The sequence below is a fragment of the Zootoca vivipara genome, chromosome 1 (genome assembly GCF_963506605.1).
Source record: "Zootoca vivipara chromosome 1, rZooViv1.1, whole genome shotgun sequence".
Taxonomy (NCBI): domain Eukaryota; kingdom Metazoa; phylum Chordata; class Lepidosauria; order Squamata; family Lacertidae; genus Zootoca; species Zootoca vivipara.
In genome coordinates this window covers 84,404,020-84,426,845 of record NC_083276.1, presented here as the reverse complement: position 1 = coordinate 84,426,845, position 22,826 = coordinate 84,404,020, and the positions used below count along the sequence as shown (strand labels likewise).

The window sequence follows — 22,826 nt, the reverse complement described above, 5'->3', positions numbered from 1 at the left end:
GAGCCATGGGAGTGGTGCTATGGCCACAGCCCCTATGTCAAAAAAAAAAGCAGGTACTACTTAGTCTTGGATTAGTCCAGAGTTCAGTAATAAAGTCCTGAGAGCTAAATGAGCTGCTGAGGTTGAGAAATTCCACAGTAGATCTTTTCAGCAGTAGCAGGATGCAGTCTTGAGTCCAACATCCCTGAGGTCACCATCATCCTTGATGTTTAAAGTGTTTGTACCAGGGATGGGGAACCTGGGGCCCTATAAATGTCCTTTGACTCCAACTCCCATCAGCCCTAGCCTAAATGGCCAGTGGTCAGGGATGGTGGGAGTTGCAGTCTATCTGGACTAATGATACCAGGACCTGTAATTCCGAACCAGAGGAAGCTAGGTAGGACTGTACTCAGTCTCTAAAGCAAACTGACCATGCAACCCTAGGCATGTGTGCCTGGAAGTAAATTCCACTGTGCTCAATATGGCGTACTCCCAAGTATGCAGGACTCCTGGTGAGTGAGAATGGGCTGTTCTAGGAGATGAGAGTCCTGTTTTCTGTAACTTTTCTGTTACAAAGTCTGGTGTGGCCATGTTTGGGGAAGGACTGTTGCCCAGTGATGGAGCTCGTGCTTATGTTCTGCATGCAAAAACCGTTGGCTTAAGGAAATATAGGTACAAAAGGGAGAATTCCTGGTTGCCAAGATCCAGGTTTGAGGCAAGTAAGAGAACCCCAGCAGAGATTTAAAATCACAAAACACGTAGCAAATTAAGGCGTGCCAAGATAGGCTGTTAGACCTTTAAAATGTGCATAAGTGAGTTCCAAAGTTTCCCTCTTCCCCTAACAGAAAAAGACCACATTTGGTATGTTAAAAATGGTTTACATACAAACTCTTCAATGGTCAGATTCATGTGCTTGAGAAAACTGCACAGGCAGTAAAACTTGGCTTAGTTATAGTGGTGATGGCTCCTAAATTATTGGTATAGGTAGAAGTAAAGAGTGGCTTGTGAGAGCCATTCAGCTAAGTTGGAGCAACCAGCTTAGTCTCTTCTCAGGTGGACTGAAGGAGAACACAGGCTTGAATGCCCAGTTCCTCCCAAGGTGAGCTAAGCCTGGCAGGACAGCTTACTCTATGATCCTAACCGCTTATGGCAGGCATCCCCAAACTGTGGCCCTCCAGATGTTTTGGCCTACAACTCCCATGATCCCTAGCTAACAGGACCAGTGGTCAGGGATGATGGGAATTGTAGTCCAAAACATCTGGAGGGCCAAAGTTTGGGGGTGCCTGGCTTAAGGCATTAATTAGGCTTAAGCATATTGCCTATATAAGGCTGGTTAGCCTGCAAAAACTCCCAGGTTCAGTCACCTGAGTGTCCAGGTAGGGCTGGGAAGGGCTGCTGCTCCTGAGCTAGATGAAGCAATGGCCCAGCTCGAGATGAGACAGCTTCCTATATGTTGTCCACAGCTCATTCCTTGAGTCATGTTCCCACTTCCTCCTTGTTCTTCTGGGTCTGGGGAGGGGAAAGGCGGCCTCTTCCTAATGTCCCTTGGCCTTGCAGGAGCCGCCCAGCTCTCAAGGACTGCTTTGCCAACCCTTGGCTCCAGGATGCCTACCTGATGAAGCTGCGTCGGCAGACCCTCACCTTCACCACCAGCCGCCTGAAAGAGTTTTTGGTGGAGCACCAGCGGCAGCGCAACGAGGTGGCCACCAAGCACAAGGTCTTACTGCGCTCCTACCATGGCGCCAGCAGCCAAATGCCCTAGCCGCCTGCCCTGCCGGAGGAGCCACAGAACATTCCAGCAGGGGGCGTGATGGGCCAAGCACCCAGCCAGCCAGCCAGGGTGGGACTTGTTGATATACCTCATGGATCAAGAAGAGTCGTCAGCACTGGCCGCTGTTCTTCGCTCTACCTACCAGTCCTGGAGGTAGCCTGGCCTAGAGAGAGGGAGCCTGGGGGCCGAAAATGGCAGGTTGACAAGATTCGCTGCCATGGGGTTGAGTTCAGGGAGGTATGAAGCAGCAGTGGGCCATGAAGCCATGCTGTTCCCAGGCCAAGGTCATGGGGGGAGGAGAAAGCCTTGACATTTCCTTGTCTAAATAAACTCCTCCTCCCCATGGGGATGCAAAGGGCCCTTCCTGTATTGTGCCTCAAGGGCTGCGTCTGTACCCTGTGTACGTCAGGGGCAACCAAGCGCTCCCATTGACTAACAGCAGATGCAAAACATGCCAGCTGCAGCCACTGAGCAATGGGGCAACGCTTCCTTACATGCCAAGCTGGGCTGGGAAGAAGACAATGAAGGATCAACCCCGAAGTATTGCAGAGAAGGCATTTCAGAAATGGAAAACTCCAATTCCCCACCTGTATAGCCAACATATGCAGCATAGGGAGTATAATGGATGTTTCTGGTCCCCAAAGCAGGGGCTGGGAGGGGAGGTGCACATTAAATCCACAGCACCCCTACACTTAAGACAGCAGCTAATAACAAAGACTGACGAAGTCAAGGGCTGATGGTACTTTCCCTGGGGTTCCTTTCCACTCACCTCTGCTTGGGTATCCACAAGAAGCCAATCATGTGAGGCACCCACCAGTTTTCCCCTGTTTACATACCCACCATCCCACAATGCCTCTTCTTTGCTGCTGCCTTCCTTGTGTTTTTCTGACACGGATACACGCAGCCCAGTCCTATCTTAAGCTTCAGAACTAGTGCAGAAGATAGATGCCTTCTCTCCCTGCATGCCTTTCTGTATCAAGGGCATGCCTCAGATACACCAGCCCCCTCATACTATTTGCCTACATGAACCCTCCTCTCTTTCAGTGCTCTTTTGCCACAGCCCCTTCTGGCACCTGCAGAACACTCACGATGGCACACAGGCAGGCAGAGGTCCTCCTAACATAGGCACCACCTTCTCCTTTTGCAGTCAGGCACACATGTGACCTCACATGGCCTCTGGTGGTGGGTGGATTGAAGAGGACAACAGGGTGGGTTCCAAGTCTTGGGGTGGGGGTAGCGGCCATTTGTTTCTCTGCTCTTGACCTGTGTCGTGTCCATAGCAAACCAGACCTGACAATACCCCACTGAGAAGGGTGGAGGCCATTTTGAAACTACAACTTTTCACAGCTGCGCCTAAGGGCAACCCAGGAGGGACAAACATGGATTTCGTATGGGTGGGGAATGAAGAGAATGTACCATTGGCGCAGAGTTGAAAGCAGACCTACCAAATGAAGCAGACCTACCAAATGAAGCAGACCTACCTACCCACCCCCACCTTGGCTGTGTGGATCCATGACCATGGTTCCCCATCTCAATCTTTTCCCCCCCATGCCCCAATGTCTTTTGATTGTGAAGATGCTCGTTTCCCTGTGGCATGGAGCAAGCAAAGCAAACCAGGACTGCTTCCAGATGGGTGGCTTCCTAGCGCTAATAAATCATTGCTCTTCCACTGTAAGCTACAAGAGGAATTGCAGTTGAACTTTGCACACTATCAGGGATATTGCACTTTTCTGTATGTTCATCCTGCTATGTTCCATGCACACCAGTGGGCGCGACAGAGCTGCTGGGTGGTGGTTGGGGGGGGGGAGGAAAGATCTAATTCACCTAAGTGGCCATTCGAAGAAGAAACCTGAGTGATCCTTAAAAAATAAAATAAAAATCAAGTTATTTATTTAGCGCTAAGCACTTCTTCATTAAAGCGTGGTCGCCCATGATTGCTATGAAACTGTTTCATGTTTGTTTTGGACCAGAAGTGAAGACTGGAAGTGTATAATTAAGGGGGAAAGCACATTGCTAAAATGGTGGTGACTAGAAATATTTCCCCTCTTTTATTTTTAAAATTAGTGTTATACCATAGCACTCTTTAAGAAGCATGCCAATACTCACATCCCTATCCTAATACCCCAACAAACCAATAATGTTGTTAACAATATTGACAACATTGTTTAAAAACCTTACGCCCAACACAAGCGCCACAAAGGCGCTTGACACTGTCTCACTGACCCACCCCTATGCAAGTGAAAGGGAAGACGGCCTATTCTCAAACAAGACCCTCCATTCTAGCTGAGACACAGGACCAACTGTCTAGGAGCCAAATGGTCCAAGCAACCCCAAACATCTATATAACTGCATATAGGCTACTTTCTATAACCTACCCCCCAATCTTCAGCCCATCCCCTAACTCTAACCCCACCCACCACACTATATGTCACCACAACACACTAGGTTCGATAGACAATATAAGATGAGAGACACAGGACAACCCAGACAGGTTGGCAGGGAATTATCCTATAAAATAAACATACCAAATGGCTAGCTTAAAAGCAATTACACTAAACGTGAGGGGACTGGGTAACCCTGTTAAAAGAAAATGCATCACCTCATATGAAACCACACATTGCCTTCCTACAGGAAATACACAACCCACCCAAAGGAAGCAAACTCAGTCCCACTTCAGTCAACAATGGGCGGCATCTGGCTCAGGAAAGGCCCACAAATAGTTATAATACAGGTGAAACTCGGAAAATTAGAATATCGTCGAAAAGTGCATTTATTTCAGTAATGCAACATTATTATTTTTCTTTTTTCTTTTAATTTTTACAAATGCTTTCTTTTGGAAATTCCACAGTAATAAAACAAAGAGTTACAATAATACAAAAATAAACATTGGTATTACATTTCATTAATTACATTCCATTTATAATTGACCCGCCTAACGACAAATAATTACAATTACAACAAATAAAGGCTTGACATATCTTGCATCTATCTCATATATTGGTTTCACCTTTAACTTGCATTACTGAAATAAATGCACTTTTTGACGATATTCTAATTTTCCAAGTTTCACCTGTACTGTACTTAGTAGAGACCTAAATTTCCAAGTCACAGCAGTGCTAAAAGACAAAAAGGCAGATTCATTTTTGCTAAAGGGGTACTAGATGGCAAAACTAAACTGACAATTGGCTCCATATATGCCCCAAGCACAAAACAACTAGAGTTCAATCAGAAAACACTAAACAATTTCCTCTCCTCCGAAGGGGAAGCATTCCGAGGAGGTGAGCTCAACCTAAATATGAGAGGCACCTTCCTAAAAGACACCCATCCTACAACCTTTGGACTTGTCTCACTGCCAGTCACATCTTTCACTCAAAGTGAGAGGCAACCTTGCTGCCACTAAAGGTTGTGGGAGTGTGTACACACACATCCTAAGTAAGACATGCCTATGATTTATGTTTTAATGTCTGAAGCTGAGCAGAAAAGCTTCAAGCCTCCCACACAAAACACACTTTGCATCTGATCTAGTACTTACCAGAAGCCATATTTTAAAATAAACAAGGAGTGAAGGGATATCAATCATTCGAGATGAAGCATCAGCAAAGCGCCGCTTAACCTTAACACCCTCCTCCCCAGTATGGGCAGCAAGAGAAGCATTAACAATTCTCTCCTGAAGCACTTCAGCAGTGCTCAGCTTTGTAAGGGGCTTTTCCAAAGCCTTCCTTTTGAGCTGTTCACAAGGGAGTGGGAGTGGATAAAGAGCCCCTTCTCCTTTTCTTTGGAGAAAGGAGTGGGGTGTGTGTGTGTGTGTGTGTGTGTAAATCTATAAAAAACACCTCAACCCTCACCCAATTAATCAGCTCCACTCCTTTCTCCAAAGAAAAGGAGAAGGGTCTCTCTCTCCCAGATAGCCTGGACTACAACTCCCATCACTCCTGACCAATTGGCCTCCAACTCCCACATCCAACAACAACAGTATGAGGGGCACCATTTCCCCCACCTATCCCTGACTCGTGTGTCTGTAGCTTCTACTCTTCCTGAAACAGCCACTAGAAATTCAGGATAAACCTCAAATGCGGATAGAAATCCTGACTGAAAAGGCACTGTCCTAAAAGATAAAGTCCCCTCCCTGGCAAAGTGTGTGTGGGGGGGGGAATCTACGCCTTCAGTTTTGACTGACTGACTCATGGTGCTAGAGTCAGAGTGAAACTTCCTCTCAGGCACCTGATTCAGAGTTTGCTGAAAAGGCAGCACATTTGTAAGTTCTTTAATTCATTATTGCATTTATTTATTTTTTTACTGCTGAGGAAGCAGGGAGGTGTAGGGCTGGAAAAGACTTCTGCCTGAAACCCTGGGGAGCCACAACCGCTGCTGGTCAACACAGATAATCCTGTGTTTCATAGTCAGACCAGTGGTCTGACTCTGTATAAGGCAGCTTCCTGGGTCTGCTGTAATTTATGTTGCAGTACTGATGTCAGAACTGCTTGCTTGTTTCCTCGCAACAATGTACGTTGTGTGTGTGTGTGTGTGTGTGTGTGTGTGAGAGAGAGAGAGAGAGAGAGAGAGAGAGAGAGAGAGAGAGAGAGAGAGAGAGAGCAAATACTGGGATAAGAAATTGGAGATACTTCTCCCAAGCCCAGGTTGCTGCTGTTAGAACATTCTCTCACATTCCAGGATGGATGCCATTCTGGAAACTGTAGTGCACTTGACACCTCACTAACTCCCCAGAGACACTCCAGCTCCTACTGTACGTCCTTCAGGTTTCTCTTTTAAACCAGACACCATACTAGCAAGTACCAAAGAAGCTATGCAGAAGCTTTGAGACTAGAATACAAGTCCTAAAGCACAATCCAAACTCTTTATCAGGTTAAACGTGAAGCAAAATGCATCATCAATCAGATATTGTAGCCAATCGGCAGTCCAAAGATGTGGCCATGCGCGTCTGTTGCAGTCTTGTGGCACCTTAAAGACCATGCCTCCTGGTGATCGATGGCCTTCCCCTGGTTACTCATCCTCCGTTTTATTATTTTACTGATAGGAAATACATCGGAAAACAAAAAGAAACAACTCCTAGCAGCGCTTGAGTTATGCACAGAACATAGACGGTTGGGGCCCTGACCTGGACTCTGTACCCCACTTATTGATGGTGCTACGTAAATAAGAAATGTGGCATCATCATCAACAACAATAATAGTAATAATAACTGAGCACCGAGCAGAATAATTGGGTTTATACAACTGTGCTCCTGCTCTGGATAATCCACCTTCAACCTGCTTTCCCTATCAGGACAACTGGGCTGTCAGGACAACTGGGCTGTGTGGTTCAAAGCACATCTACCTTTGGCAGCCAATTGTACAACTGAAATCAACAGAAGTAGCTACACAGAGGTGGTATGGAAGAAGCTCTCCCAGGCTTGAAACCAGGAGATCTTCTATTGCTGCAGCTCTATAGCGCAAGTTAAATAAATCCTAAATTCCAAAGCAAGGGAGTAATGTTCAGAAAAACGCAATGTGGAAAACCTGCTATGATGATGGAACCCTTTATAAGAATATTCACTTGAAATAAACAGGGTTTTTTAAAAAAAATTAATTAAAGATCAGATCTAATCAGGACATAATATAACCCATGTTAACAAGGATATTAAACATTTTAAAAAGAAGCTACAGGGAGGATCAATATCTACAACAAGGGAAACAGATTTCCTGTCTTGCACGTCAAACTAGTATTTTAATAAACTGAAATTTTAATAAACTAACATTTTAATAGCATTGGGACCTTCAGTGGTGTAGTGATAAATTCTGAACTGCAGGAGCTCTTCATTATAACCACCATAGCCACACCTCTTCAAGATTATACAACAAAAACAAATAATTGGCCAAAGCAGATATAGAATCATAGAGTTGGAAGGGATCACGAGGGTCATCTAGTTCGACCCCCTGGAATGCAGGAATCTTTGGCCCAATGTGGGGCTCAAACACATAACCCTGAGATTAAGAGTCTCATGCTCTACCAACTGATTATGGTTGCAATACCAAGTCAGCCTTTCCCCCCTCCTATCCCCTCCCCCCAAAAAAACTACTTTTGCTTAACATCTAGCTTGAAGATGAATTCTTCTGGTGGACTCAAAAGCTAGCTCACTATTTTGTGTCCTTTTGATAGTATAAAGGGAATCTTTTCCCCAAAAAATTGAAATGGCCTTTTAACCCTCAATCATGCATGCTAATCAGTGTGACCTACCTCTTTCTCTGCTCAGCTCATTTGGTAGGTTTCTCTCGGAATGGGAAAAGCTTATTTATTTAGCATGCAGAGGATTGTCAGTGATTGACATCATTGTCCCTGCTGCAAAACAAGTGGGCAGCACTTTCTGGGGACATTATTATTTTATTGGTTGAAAAAATAATAACCAGTGCCACCTTTTAATTTAAATTAATAGCATATCCTACCTTTCCATTCAGAAATGGAAAGAAGATGGATAACAAGGCTATTCCTGAGCATGCCAGTGCAGTTAGACTGCTTCAGGACCTCATGGTCAAATGGGTCTATTTGGAATGTGGATTGAATAAATCCATAATGATATCTGTACAGTAGAGTCGGCCAGCATTCTGGGACACATTGCAAGCTGGAGAAGGTGAATGGTATGTTTAAATTGAAATGTACTATGTAAAACTTAATTTAAAAAATATAAAAGAAAAGGAAGTGTCTTGGGCACCACACACACACACCCCGCAACCAACACAATGGAAAGCTTCTTCCTAACCTAATTTCAGTGGGGAGGAGGAGGATCCTGCAGTGCCACGGAAGACCTCTGTGGGCAGCTGTGCATTGGCGAGCACCACACTGGCATCTCCTGCTGTATTGTACAGTCACATAACTGCTTCAGCACAACCAGGGCTTCCAAGTTGTCCTTGGCCTTGATCTATGCCAGTAACTACCACCTGAAATGCAGAAATCAAACAGGTGGCTTCCCCCACTTGTTCTCTTTTCACAGCCCACCCCCTTTCTTCCCTTTTAAAAAGTGCTAAATATCTTCCATACTATAGAGGACAACTGCGTGTCGGAGGTACCATATTTTTCGCTCCATAGGACACATCTAGTTTTTAGAGGGGGGGAAAACAAGAAAAAAAATATTTTGCTTTCTTGAATTGTCCTAGGCATAGCAGCCAACTCCTAGAGGCCCAGGTGCCTTTGCCCCCCCCCCATTAAATATTTGAGGAAGCTTCTTTTGCAAAGGGGGAAAGCCCCATTTTGGCGGGGGGGATCAGCTCAAAGTTGTGCAGCTTTTAAGCAAAGGGGGAAAGCTCTATTTTTGAGGATCAGCTCAAAGTTGTTGAGCTTACCTTGCAAAAGGAAAAAAAACCTGTTTTTATGGGTTTCAACTCACAGTTCTGCAGCTTCTCTAGGAAAGGAAAGGGACCCATTTCTACAGTTTCCAGACAGATAATCTAATCAGCCAGTCACAATGATACAGAAAATGTGGCAAACTGAATTTAAGATGGTGGAAATGAGGAACATTAAAATGGATAGATTTGTTCCTCCCTGGATGAGGGTGTTTTGAGTATACCAGAGGGGTTCATTGTGACGACTGTGGATGATCCGTGCAGACGTAGAAGCACCTGGTAACCAGCCCACTTGAGCAGCTTGTCCTGACAGTACAATATCCGCTCATCCGAGGCAAAGCTCCAGCTCTTCCCAACTATTGGGATATCCTCGGATCCTGCTGCTTGCCACTCCAAGCTGTTCTCATCCCTTCCAGTCCTCCTAAGGCAGCGTGTGTGTTGGGAACAGCCCAGACAGCGGAGCCTCGCCCTGCCACTCTGTCTCTCAGCCAGAGGGCAGGAATGGTTGCAGCTGCTCCATCTGGGTCCCTCTGGGCTGGTCAATGTGATTACACAGCACCGGACCGCAATCAGTGCAGCCCCAATTCTCACAGGTAGCTGGCAACAGGCTATATAAGGGAGCGCCCAGGATTCCCGTCTGGGCAGGGGGGGACGAGCCCCCCCCCGGCCAAAGAAGGAGACGTCAGGGCAGGAATGCAGCCGTGGGCATGGGCCGACCTGGCTTCTCCCCTGCAGAGATATAAATTTGGGTGGGATGAGGGGCCTGTAGCCTTTTCCAACACAGCGGAGCTGCATTGGTGCTGTCTACGGTAAGAGAGCTCCAGCTCATGGGCAGAGAAGGGGGGGCCCTTAGAACTCATGCCCTGTCCCAGCCCTACCACATGCTCCAACCACACCCTACCTAGGGGACATGCCTTGGGGATTGGGGGAGCTGCCTCTTAACTCTACTTATCTGAGGTGCCTCAGCCTTCCATGAAAGACATGGATCAAAACGGAATGGCTCAGCTGCTCACCCACCGGGACCACCTCTTCCATGGCTCAGTTGGTAGAGCACGAGACTTTTAATCTCAAGGTCATGAGTTTGAGCCCCACGTTGGGCAAAAGATCCCTTCATTGTAGAGGGTTGGACTAGGTGACTGTCGTGGTCTCTTCCAACTCTACAGTTCTGTGACGCTATGACCCTCACCAGGGTGTGTCTAAAACTGGAGATATAATAATGAGGGTGTGGGCGAAAGCACAACTTTACTCTCACCCCACTTAAGTGGGTCTGGACTGATTTGCCCCGGAAGAGTGAAGATGACACTCACTGAGGCATATTTGCAGTTGTATACATGGAGCAAGACAGCATGGGTCCTCTTGAGATGGTTGATGTGAGCCTCATGTTAGAGTGGTACTGGCGTTGGGTGGAAGCAGGAAGGAAGAGGGTTGGACTCTGTGCTATGTAGGAGCCTGTTTCTCTCCCTCTCCCCCCCCCCAATAATGAACCTGCTACTCCTCCATCTCCCCACAGATGTCAAAAGCTGCACCCAAGAAACCAGCAGCAGGTGCTGCAGCCCCTCCCCCTGCAGGATTTTCCCTGGACATAAAGGATCCTCAGGTGCAGAATGCTGCCATCCGCATCCAGGCTTCCTATCGTGGGCACAGGTGAGGGGGATGGCAGGTGGGAGGGCGGGACCGTTATCAGGGCTGGGCTGAAAATGCACCTCTTTTGTTCCTGCTTTTGACACCCAAGAATGGGTCCCACCCTGCTCTTCTGGTGGTAAATTGTTTCCACTGGTTTTCATCTTGCATGTTCATATTGTTGCAACCCACCCTATGGTAAAGGATGGGTAAAAGAAATAATCATATTATTATTATTAATTATTATTATTAGTGTCCAGCATATATGTTGAGAGCAGGAGAGCTTGTAGAACTGAACATCAAGACTGATTATGTCTCCAGTAATATGTGTTATGGCTGTGCAGAGGGGCTCAGACCCATAACATCTCCACCCCATCTGCATACACTATGCATACTTCCTCTTATTCTGCTGCTCCCCCCACCCCCTGCTGCTGCTGGGTTTTCCCCAGATTGCCATTTGTTCCAATATATCACTTAAGAGCAGCTTTCCCCCCAAAAAGGAGCAAGGCAAGCGGAAAATTTGGCACAGCACAAGTGAAAGGGTTAATGAGGCCTGACCTTGTTTGGTGGTAAAATCAACAGAGGGAGCTCCCTTGGTTGTTCCACTGTCCTCAGAAGGTCAAGGGGTGGTGGCCTGGAAGAGGGCATTTTGCATGTGGGGCATCCCTAAATTTTGGAGTTCCCACTCTGCAGAGGTGTACCCAGCACCTTCATTTTATACTTCCCATTGCATTCTGAAAATACACCTTTACCTTGACCTTTGAATATTTATCTGTCTCTCTGTGTTTCTGACAACGCACCCTATTCTTGTGACTCTAATTTGTTTTAAACTGCCCCCCCCCGCTTTCCCCAGGAAAACTTGCTCTTTAGTGCTGAATTGGAACAACCAGCAATTCAGAGTTTCCGTGGATTGCTGTTTGCTCCAATTTGGTGGTAAAGAGCAGGTTTTCATGGGGAAAGAACCACAGCAAAAAAGGGGGGGCTTGGACATGGAGGTTTAAAGCACATACATGTGGCTAGAAACATAGCACAAAAGGAAGTCTGGATGAGCCCTGACTCAGGGGGCCTCAAGACAGTCAGTAGCTTCCAGGAAGGATTCATACAGAAGTTTGCACAATGACAGTGCGATGTTGCTGTAGCACAGCATATCCACTTTTTTAAACAACTGTATTTTGCGGTTAGGAAGTACACTGTAAAGTGTGGGCTTAATGTATTGTTAACAGGAAGACGTACACACACCCTCCGAAGCAAATCAGGATGAATGCCCATTGCCATTTAGCTGCTGCCACAAACAAATCGCCTCAATAAAGATCAGGCATAGGCATTAGCAGCTTCAAATGCAGTAAAGTCATTTCCCCTTGCTGCGTTTCAAGCCACTCCTGCAACATTGCTGTACACACCAGAGAGTGTGCAGGGATGCCTTCACCTGATGTGCATTACCTGTTTGGTTTTCCTGCGTCTGCAACACACCCACCCTTCACCACCAAACTCCGATTCAACGAAGCAGTCGTCTGTGCATGCCAAAGGGTGTCTCGCAAGTTGATACCTCATCTTAACCTCGGCTTATGCTTGCAAATCGGATGGAAAATGGTTTGAGGGGAAATGCATCCAACAGCAGAATTTCTGCAGAAACTACAGGATAGACATGGATTGTGGCTAACGTCATGTGCTGAGGGCTTCAAACACCAGCAGTGAGAGAGCCAGCGTAAATGGTAATGTGTACACAGCCATGGTCTAACCACCAGGTGATCTTTGTGCAAGAAAATCAGGTTCACACCTCAGCTCCTCCATTCAATCCAGTGTCTGAACTACTAGCAACCTCTTAATTTAGGATTCGTTCAGATTTGGTTGCACAAAGTTTGTGAGAAGCTTATATGGCATTGGCTGCTTATTTAGCATTCATTTTGATTTGTTTGCAGGGAGGTTACATGATGCCATGTCAAGGAATTGTTATCCCATGCTCTCTAGTACATTTTCCTGTCACTTCCCTAACAAAAATCACAATAACCTGGTTTTATTTTATTGGAAGCGGGTTTGTTGCACCACAGAGCTAAATCCACATTAATCGCACAATCTGAATTTTCTGGCACGCAATTGACTCTTGTGTGCAAAATAGCGGCAGCCTTGGAAGCACCCAAAACTCCCACCACTCTTGCCCACTGTGAGGGACAGGGGATATCGCGAAGTCCCTCCCCTCCTGAGTTCAAGCCCGTCCCCGAGCAAAGGGGAAAGCAGGGAGAGTTCCGATTCCAGTGGGGAAGCAGGAAGTCGTGTCCGAGGCTCAGGCAAGGTAGTGGAGCCAGGGTCCCAGGTGGGACAGGAAGGGGCAAGCAAGGGGGGAAGACCCATCCCCCCAACTCCAGAATTACGCAGGAAGAGGAGGGGCAAGAGGATGGGTCTGCCAAAGCTTTTGTGTTGGAGAAAGACGCGCCAAAAGCCATTAGGAGGTTCTGAAACCGACTGACAACATCGCTCCGTGTAAATAGCAATGACTTGAGCACTGTAAATACGCAGCACCAATAAAAGAATAAAATGCAGAGCTGCGTAGCGTCGTTACTCTGAAGTAGTCCACTCCGGCCACTGTGACAGCAATCCTCCTAATCCTTTTTGGGCTACTTCGGAGTTGCCGGGATGAGCGTGTCCGAGGCGGAGAAGTGGCGGCAGATCGCTGAGCAAGCCCAGCTAGAACTGCAACAGCTGTCGCTGCAGGCGCAGGGAGAATTGAAGGCAGCTAAAGAGGAGACTAAGAAGGTCCAGGACGACCGGCTACAACTTGCGGAACAGGTGAGAGAGCTCCAGGAAAAAGAGCAGCATTTAAGGGCGGTGGCGGTAGACCTCCAAAACAAGCTGGATGCAGAGAAAAACAAGGCGGGAGGGGCTCCCCAAGTCCAAGTGCTGCCAGGAAGGAGAGCAGGGACCCTTGTAAGCAAGTTCAATGGAGACCCGAAGGAGTTTCAGGGCTTTGAAACTGAGATCGTGTATGCTCTTGAGCTGCACCAGAATGAGTTCCCCGATGATGAGCACAGAGTAGCGTTTATTGTGGAACATCTCACCGGAGCAGCCAGGGAGTGGCTAAGACCATTAATCGCAACCAAGAATCCTTGCATGAAAAATGTCCAACAATTTCTAGAAGGTTTGAGGACGATGTATTCGTCCGATAGTCATTTGGACCAGACTAAGGAGGAACTGCATAATTTACGCCAAGGAAATATGACAGTTCGCGCATATTGGGCGAAATTCACCATGCTGGTGCACAGACTGGGGTGGGTTTTGGATTCGCCTCCCATGCAAGCTGCGTTTTACTTGGGTTTGAGCGAGGAGGTGAAGGATGAACTCTCGAGAGGTCCAAAGCCCAGTACTATGGATCAGCTGAGCAAAGCAGCTCTGGCGGTGGGGGTGAGGCAGGAATCCCGGTGGAACGACAAGCAAGCGACGCGCGCAAAGCGGGCTTGGTTCCCACGGTCGCAGGAGAAGCCACTCCCTCAACAACCCTTTCAAGCCACGCCTGGAGCCAGCCAGGACCAGGAGCCCATGCAGATTGATAGCGCGCGCGCGCGGGCTTTTCAAACCCCAGCGGCGCCAAGACGCAAGGAGGGAAGGGGCGGGAATTGCTTTCTCTGCAACTCACCCCAGCATCTCGTCAGAGACTGCCCACATCGCAGGGAGTGGCAAGGAAAGGCGGGAACGGTGGTGCCCTCCCCCACTGACGCAGCACCACAGCAGGGAAACGGGAAAGCCTGGCTGCAGGAGACAAGGGGCAGCAGCCAGGCACAGTCAGCAGACAACAGCCCCAGCCCGCCCACCCGCACAGAGAGGTGCAGAGCCAGCCCACCCCTCCCAGAGCAGGAGTGGTTCTAGAAGTGACGCTAACGCTCCCAAATGGCTATCCCCTGACGGTCCTCGCCTTAATTGACAGTGGGGCGTCCGCCAACTTCTTCTCGAGAAGCTTTGCAGAAGAGCACCAAATCCAGCTTTTGCAGTTGGATTTTCCTCTGCACGTGGCAACCATTGACGGCAGGGAGCTGCTGGGAGGGGCCATCACACATCAAACCCCCCCCATGAGAATGACGGTGGGAAGGCACTCAGAGACACTGGCGTTCAACGTCACCACCATCTCAGACCCCCCCATCGTCTTGGGCATGAGCTGGCTGGCGCGCCACGACCCCTCCATCAGTTGGCACCAGAGGTGCATCACGTTTGGGTCGGACTTTTGTCTGGAACATTGCATGCAGCACCAACCAGGGGAGGGGCCTCCAATAGCCACGGTGGCCACCATGCATATCAAAGGGGGTGAGGCAATACCCAAGCAGTACTGGGACCTGCAGGAGGTCTTCAGCGAAGCGGAGTCCGACCACCTACCCCCGCACAGGCCTTTTGACTGCCAGATCAACCTGGTGCCAGGGGCGACGATACCCCCAGCCAAGCTGTACGCCATGTCAGACCAGGAGCTGGAGGATCTGCGCGCTTTCATCGACAAGAACCTCAAGCGGGGGTTCATAAGGGAAAGCAAGGCAGCAGGGGGCAGCCCGGTCTTCTGGGTGGACAAGAAAGACACGCAACAGCGCCGTCTTGTGGTGGACTTTAGACGGCTGAATTCGGTGACAGAGCCAGTGGCTTTCCCCATGCCCAGAGTGGATGATCTCCTGACAGCGGCACGCAGGGGCAAGATTTTCACCAAGCTGGACCTAAGGGGGGCGTACAACTTGATCAGGATCCGGGAAGGAGATGAATGGAAAACCACGATGTTCACGCCTCTGGGCTCTTTTGAATATCTGGTGATGCCCTTCGGTTTGCAAGGGGGCTCAGCATGCTTCCAGGCCTTCATGCACCACGTCCTGGGGTCCCTCCTCTTCAGGAAATGCTTGGTCTTCCTAGATGACATCCTTATCTACTCGAATGACCCGGTGCAGCATGTGAAAGATGTCAGAGAGGTGTTGCAACGCCTGAAGGAGAACCACCTGTATGTGAAGCTGGAGAAGTGCAAGTTTCACACCAAAGAGGTGGACTTCCTGGGCTACAAGCTGTCAGACAAGGGGCTGGCGATGGACAAGGACAAGGTGCAGGCCATCCTGGACTGGCACAGCCCCAGGACGCGCAAAGATGCCCAACGCCTACTAGGCTTCGCTAACTTCTACAGGAAGTTCATCAAGAACTTCTCTCGCGTTACGGCTCCCATCACGGACTGCCTGAGAGGCAAGCAGAAGTTCAAGTGGACACCAGAGGCGCAAGCAGCGTTCGAAAGCCTCAAGAGAGTGTTCGCCTCAGACCAAAACCTGTTCCATGTGGTGCAGGACGCGCCCCTACGCATTGAGACAGATGCTTCTGAAAAAGCTGTGGGCGCAATTTTGTTGCAACTGGACGCCAACAGGGAGTGGAGACCCTGTGCCTTCTTCTCCAGGAAGCTGACACAGCCTGAACGCAACTACACAGTGTTTGATAGGGAACTTCTTGCGATCTACGCTGCGTTCCAGCACTGGCGACACTTCCTGGTGGGCGCAAAGCACCCCATCCAGGTGTGCACAGACCACAAGAACCTGGAGTTCTGGAGAACTGCCAGGGTGCTCAACCAGCGGCAGATACGGTGGGCAGAGTTCTTCTCGAACTTCAACTTCTCCATCCACTACATCCCGGGGGAGCAGAATGTCAGGGCGGATGCCCTCTCCCGCAAGCCAGAGTACATGGAGGAGGAGGCGCCACCAGCCCCAAGGCACATTTTCCCCCCGTCGGCATGGTCCTGCGGAGCAGCTGTGGTGAGCGAGGCAGAACTCACAGCACTGACGGCAGCGGATGAATTTGCCAACCGCATCTTCAGAGAACTGAGAGGGGGGAGGGAGCAGGCAAAAGACTTTGCAGAACGCAGAGGGCTGCTTTTCTACAAGGGTGCGCTGTACCTGCCCACCACCCAGCTTCGACGTACGGTCCTCAAGCAGATGCACGACAACCCTACAGCGGGGCATTTTGGAAGGGACAAAACCGCTCACCTAGTCATGAGACACTTCTGGTGGCCAGGGGTGCGGGAAGATGTTCGAGACTATGTAAGGGGCTGTACCACCTGCCAGCGGGCGAAGGTGGTCAGAGCAGCGCCACCAGGGTTGCTGGAGCCCTTAGCCACACCACACAGGCCGTGGGAAGTGGTGTCCATGGACTTCATCACAGATCTGCCTTCGTCCAGGGGTAAGACTGCAGTGTTGGTGGTGGTGGACCTTATGTCCAAAATGTGTCACTTTATACCGTGTGCCAGGGCAGTCTCGGCAGAAGAGACAGCCAAACTGTTTGTTGATCACATTTTCAGACTGCATGGATTACCTTTAAGGGTTATTTCGGATCGTGGCCGCCAATTTGTTTCCAGGTTCTGGCGGCGGCTCATGAACCTCCTGCAGGTGGAGGTCAGCTTGTCGACGGCTAGACACCCGCAGACCAACGGACAAGCGGAGAGGGTCAACGCCATTCTGCAGCAGTACCTGAGATGCTACGTCAGCCAGCGGCAAACGGACTGGGTGGATCGCTTGCCACTAGCAGAATTTGCCTACAACAATGCAGTGCACGTCTCCACAGGGGTGTCGCCCTTTAAGGCCAATTACGGGCGCGACCTCAGATCTTTCCCAGAGAGGGAGAGGGAGGAGGAGGAGGAGGAGGGCCCACAGGCTGAGGATTGGGCAGAGGAACTGGAGACGGTGCACCAGCAGCTCAGAGAACACTTGGAGAGGGCCAAGGAAGCGTACAAAAAGGGGGCAGATCGCCACAGGCGACAAGGGGAGGTCATCAGGGTGGGGGACAAGGTGTGGTTGTCCTCGGAGGGCCTTCCCACCAGAGGGAGGTGCAAAAAGCTGGCACCCAAAAGGCTGGGCCCCTTCACGGTCACGCAACAGGTCAACCCGGTGGCATACAGGCTGGCACTGCCAGAGGACATGAGGGTGCATCCAGTGTTTCATAGATCGCTGCTGTCGCCGTACAGGGAAAGCAGCAGGCTCCGAGACAGCGAACAAACCCCCGAGGGAGGGGGGGAGAGGGAAGGCAGGGAGCAACTCAATGAGGCCACGGCCATCCTGGATTCAAGGTGGGGGGTGGGGGGACTGGAGTATCTCATGGCATGGGAGGACGCTCCACCGTCCCAGAATGAATGGGTCCCAGCCACTCAGATACAGGAGGAATTCTTGGTGGAAGAATTTCACGCCCTCTTTCCCCACAGACCCAAGCCCTGGCACATGGAAAGGGAGGGGGAGGAGGAGGAGGCATGGGAGAGCAGCTCACCATGGCGCTGGGAAGCGGAGTTTGAGGAACCAGAGGATGAGGTATGGGTGTCGCCAAGATCCACCCAGTCAGAGGAAGGAGCAGATTGGCAAAACATTTTTACCCCCACCAGCTCTGACGCCACGGACTTTTTGGGATTCCCGTCCTCCCAGGCGGAAGGGGGGGGCTCGCAGGACTGGGGGGAGGTGTTCACACCAACGGGATCGGAGAGCACCGAGTTTTTAGGCTTCCAGTCGTCACCGACACATGGGGGGGGCCTGGGGAGGGGTGAAGGAGAGCTTGGGAGGGGGGTGGATGTGAGGGACAGGGGATATCGCGAAGTCCCTCCCCTCCTGAGTTCAAGCCCGTCCCCGAGCAAAGGGGAAAGCAGGGAGAGTTCCGATTCCAGTGGGGAAGCAGGAAGTCGTGTCCGAGGCTCAGGCAAGGTAGTGGAGCCAGGGTCCCAGGTGGGACAGGAAGGGGCAAGCAAGGGGGGAAGACCCATCCCCCCAACTCCAGAATTACGCAGGAAGAGGAGGGGCAAGAGGATGGGTCTGCCAAAGCTTTTGTGTTGGAGAAAGACGCGCCAAAAGCCATTAGGAGGTTCTGAAACCGACTGACAACATCGCTCCGTGTAAATAGCAATGACTTGAGCACTGTAAATACGCAGCACCAATAAAAGAATAAAATGCAGAGCTGCGTAGCGTCGTTACTCTGAAGTAGTCCACTCCGGCCACTGTGACACCCACCATTCTCATTTGCCTTGGAACTACTGGCACAAAAAGGGTGTAGCAGCTATTCAGTTTAAAGAGCTAACACCAGCATCAAAATACAAGCCAATGACTATGTTTTCCTCACTGATTTTACTTGTTTTTATCAATTCTGTGGAGGTGAGGAGAAGAGGGATCGAGTAAGAAGAATTCTGCTGGAATGTCCCAATTCCCTAATCTATCAGATTCTACCCATTTAGCCACAGAGCATTTACTATCATAATATTGTTGATTAATTAGCTGCATTTTGATAAAGTGTGGCTCTGAGTGGTTGGCAGGCTGGTCAGTGGTTGGCTGTTCCTTCCAGGCTGCCCAGTTGTGTCACAGCTGGCTGCTATTATCTCCTGCCGTTCTTCTGATCTCTGTCTGGTTTGGCCCTGGGTACCATTACAGGCAGGGACGTGGGTGGCGCTGTGGGTTAAACAACAGAGCCTAGGGCTTGCTGATCAGAAGGTAGGCAGTTCGAATCCCAGCGATGGGGTGAACTCCCGTTGCTCGGTCCCAGCTCCTGCCAACCTAGCAGTTCAAAAGCACGTCAAAGTGCAAGTAGATAAATAGGAACCGCTACAGTGGGAAGGTAAACAGTGTTTCCGTGTGCTGCTCTGGTTCGTCAGAAGCAGCTTTGTTATGCTGGCCACATGACCTGGAAGCTGTACGCCAGCTCCCTCGGCCAATAACGCGAGATGAGTGCCGCAACCCCAGAGTCAGTCACGACTGGACCTAATGTTCAGGGGTCCCTTTACCTTTACCTTACCATTAGAGGCAGAGCACTTTGCCACCTCATTCATGGGGGAGAGGAGCTCCAAGAGGAGCCTTAAAGGCCTGCTGCTTAACCCCCTCCTCTCCACTACCAGGTCCCGCGTGGAAATGAAGGAGAAGGGCCCCCCACGGGTGCTGAAGAACCTCACGGACGTGATGCTGATCGAGGGGAGCGCAGCCAAGCTGGAGTGTCGCATCAGTGCCTTCCCTGACCCTTTCATCCGCTGGTCCAAAGATGGAGCGGAACTCAAGGACGGGCCCAAGTACCGCTATGTCTTTGAGGACCCAGACATAGTCGCCTTGGTGGTCCGTGATGCTGGCCTTCCCGACCTGGGCAAGTACACCATCTCCGTGAAGAACCCCTTCGGAGAGTGCTTCGACTCGGCACGTCTCCTCGTGGAAGGTAATGTGGCCTGCCTCCCTCCCTTACATAGCCACACGCCCCTTCTAAACTTAGCCACGCACATCCCCTGGGAAGCCAAGCCATTCTTGCAAAGTTCCTCATTAGGGGGAGATCTCAATTTGGCACATCTCAGGAGGAGAAAGTAATAGCACTCTCTGCTCTGCTCCTTCAAGTCATCGCCCCCCCCCCCTATTCCCTGCCCATTTCTATTCATAGCCTTGTGTCTTGCGTAGAGAAAGCAAAGCCCCTTCTAACTTTAGCCATGCCTCTGCCAAGACGTAGCCTTCTTCCTCCCTTCTAGATCTCATTGTGGCCCTACCTAGCCCTGGTGCCAGACCTGAAGGAAGAGAAGAAAGGCAGGGGGAACCCTCTGATGGCAACTCAGGATAGTTTAGTAGTCAGTCATCAGGAAAGGAGGCTAATCCCTGAGACTGGGGCCCAAGAGGGCAGTCTCCTTTCACAATACCTACTGCCTCTAGGTGTGGTTTGGAAGGAGATGCATTAGTCAGAAATAGGGGGTGCTTCTTGTGTGTGATTATTCAATGAATCTAATCCCTGCAAACGAACCTATACTGCCCCCCCCCAATCCCTAAGCCCCTACACAGCAGCTGGGGAATCTTCAGAGTCTACATCCCTGCCCAGTATACAAAAACCTGCATAACAAGAAATTGTTCTGACTCTCAACTTCTGTTCTACAGTGAACCTGATACCTGGAGAGCTCCTTTGTAGGAATTTATTTATTTACCTCTTGTTTGCCAAGGTATACCTATGGTGCAACAGGGTTTGCCAAGTAAGTAACTGGAAGATATTCCGTGGCCATCTGATAGAAATTCTAGAACACCTGGAACAGGGGACAGCGCCGTAACAAAACTCACAGCCCCAGCATTAGGTCCTCATGCCCTAGCAGAGGATCCTGCCGCCTGTCCCCTTGGCAAAAGATGGCCAAGCAAGGGCCCTTGCTCTGATCTCACCTGCTCTCTCCCTCTGCAGTGCCTGCCAAGATTCAGAAGGGCCCAGACAGCACAAAAGCCAAGAAAGGCAGCACAGTCAACCTGACAGCCCACATCAGTGGGGAGCCCGCCCCCGATGTTGGCTGGGCCAAGGATGGCGAGGATGTTGAAGAGGATGAGCGGTGAGTGAAATAAGCCTCATAGCTTGGGCAGGTGGGCACCAAGGCGAGCCCAAGAACCAGGTCCCCAAACCCCTTTCTTTCCTGATCCCATAAGCACTACTACGGTAGTTCATGTTCAAATCAACAGGGCTGATGCAATAGCTTGAAACCTCGCATGGGGAATGAGATAACATAAGCTTTCCTTTTTGAAAGAAAAAAGGAAGCATGTAGTTCTTCTGGTTATTACAGAGGACCTTAATGTGTAGGAATCAAAGGACATGTGTGTTGAGTTTTCGGCGGTGGTCAGGATAAGTGTGATTTCTTCAGTTCACACAATTCCTGTCGATTCCTGTGTTCTTATTTGTATTGGACTAGGATGGAACTGACCCAGCAGTGATAGAAGCATCAAGATCAGGGCTTCCTTGCCTAGTAGTTAATGGGGAGGAAGTGAGAGAAAGATCAGCACCCGTAATTACAGCCATTCTGAAATTCTTGTTTCACAGCCCCTCAGCAAACTCCCCCCCCCCCTGCAGCATCGGTCCCATTCTCAAAGCCAGCACTGCATTTTAAAAGCAGACTTTAGGTCAGGCCATCAAGAAAGGTGCTTTTAATTAGTATTTTGTTATGGGGGATGGAATTAGTAGACCGTTCCAGTGCCATAATATGAAAATCATGGGCCAGAGTCATGTTTTTGATAAGTCCAGCCCAAGTTAAAACAGCCTTGACCTCCATTGTCAGAAATAAAACAAATAAAGTGCAAGGCCATATTTTTGCTGGTTCTGCAGCCCAGTTGTCAGCCTCACCCAAATGGAATTGACGGACTGCCAGCGGTCCACGGGTCAGTTTAGCAGCTTCTGCTTTGTGTCCCATCACCAGCTGTCTCCAAGGGCCCTGACTTGAGATTTCCACCTTTCCCTTCCCTGCAGCATATACTATAACATCGGCAGTGACTCGACAACTCTCACCATCAAAAAGGTGTCGCCGGCGGATGCTGGGAAGTACGAGGTCTTTGTGGAGAACAGCCTGGGCATGGACGAGTCTTTTGCACGCCTTGATGTGATCTGAGCTCCTGCCTCCCCCTGCGTCCTGTACAGTTCCCCTCCCCCCAAAAAAGAAACTCTCTGTCATCGCAAAGTATGGTCCATTGTCTTGGAGAGAAGGCTGGGGAAAGCAAATTAAGTCCTGCAATGGCGCTGTAGGGATATCCTGTCCTGTCCCCCCTAAGATGCAATAGGGAGTCCTTCTCTCATTGCCCCTATGGCTCTAGCCAATGTCATTCTGCCAAAGCTATCCTGGCAAGAGTTCCCCACTGTGCCCCAGGGCTGAATCCATTTCTTGGGCAGGTGGGTCCCATCTCCTTGCAGGCTAATCGCCTTGTGCAGCCATCGCTGAAATGCCTTCACTCCAAGGATGCAGAAGGGGGTGTGCAGTCCTCCTATTGGCAGCACCTACTTTCCCCCAGCACTTCAGAGATTGTGAGCCATCCCAGAAGCCTCCAGATTCTTCCTGACCTGTTTTCTTGCTACATGAACTAAATAAAACCAGTTGATTGTACAGAGGACTTGTGTGTGCTACATGCAATTTCTCAGCAGGAAATTAAAATCCTGGGAATCTCATTTGTTTGTTGCAAAGGTGGGGTGCGGGAAGTTTCTAGTTTTTCTTTCTCAGATATTAGCAGTTTCTTCTAAAACCTATGCCAACAAGAGGGTTCTGTTGGTTCAGAGAATATGGGCTCATCCAAACTTTCGTCTGTGCCACGTTATCTAGGCACTGGTTCGTAATTTCTAGGTCTGGGTCTCAATGGGGTTGTTTTTTTTGTCCTACCACTTTCCCCAGGAAAACCCAGTTA

The 22,826-nt window shown here is 49.7% G+C and overlaps 2 protein-coding genes across 8 annotated transcripts in view; both read left to right on the top strand.

Annotated features, from left to right (window-relative positions):
- SPEG (striated muscle enriched protein kinase) overlaps window positions 1-3,695 on the top strand; it is a 102,373-nt gene extending 98,678 nt beyond the window's left edge. For all 7 annotated transcript variants that reach the window (XM_035126758.2, XM_035126769.2, XM_060277983.1 and 4 more), the window contains one exon: window positions 1,537-3,695. In XM_035126758.2, the coding sequence (XP_034982649.2) occupies window positions 1,537-1,741 (205 nt within the window). In that variant the 3' untranslated portion in view covers window positions 1,742-3,695. The remainder of the gene's footprint in view (window positions 1-1,536) is intronic.
- Window positions 3,696-10,594: 6,899 nt separating this feature from the next.
- SPEGNB (SPEG neighbor) lies at window positions 10,595-22,523 on the top strand. Its single transcript, XM_035127848.2, has 4 exons — window positions 10,595-10,728; window positions 19,559-19,866; window positions 20,857-20,998; window positions 21,904-22,523. The coding sequence occupies exons 1-4, from the start codon at window positions 10,595-10,597 to the stop codon at window positions 22,040-22,042; spliced, it is 723 nt and encodes a 240-aa protein (XP_034983739.1). The 3' UTR covers window positions 22,043-22,523.
- The last annotated feature ends 303 nt before the right edge of the window (window positions 22,524-22,826 follow it).

What these genes read in the sequence shown, in the direction of transcription:
- SPEGNB (XM_035127848.2), top strand. Translation starts at nt 10,595, where the DNA reads ATGTCAAAAGCTGCACCCAAGAAACCAGCAGCAGGTGCTGCAGCCCCT. An exon ending in GGCACGTCTCCTCGTGGAAG is followed by an intron (nt 19,867 to 20,856) that starts GTAATGTGGCCT and finishes CTCCCTCTGCAG; the next exon opens with TGCCTGCCAAGATTCAGAAG. An exon ending in GATGTTGAAGAGGATGAGCG is followed by an intron (nt 20,999 to 21,903) that starts GTGAGTGAAATA and finishes CCTTCCCTGCAG; the next exon opens with CATATACTATAACATCGGCA.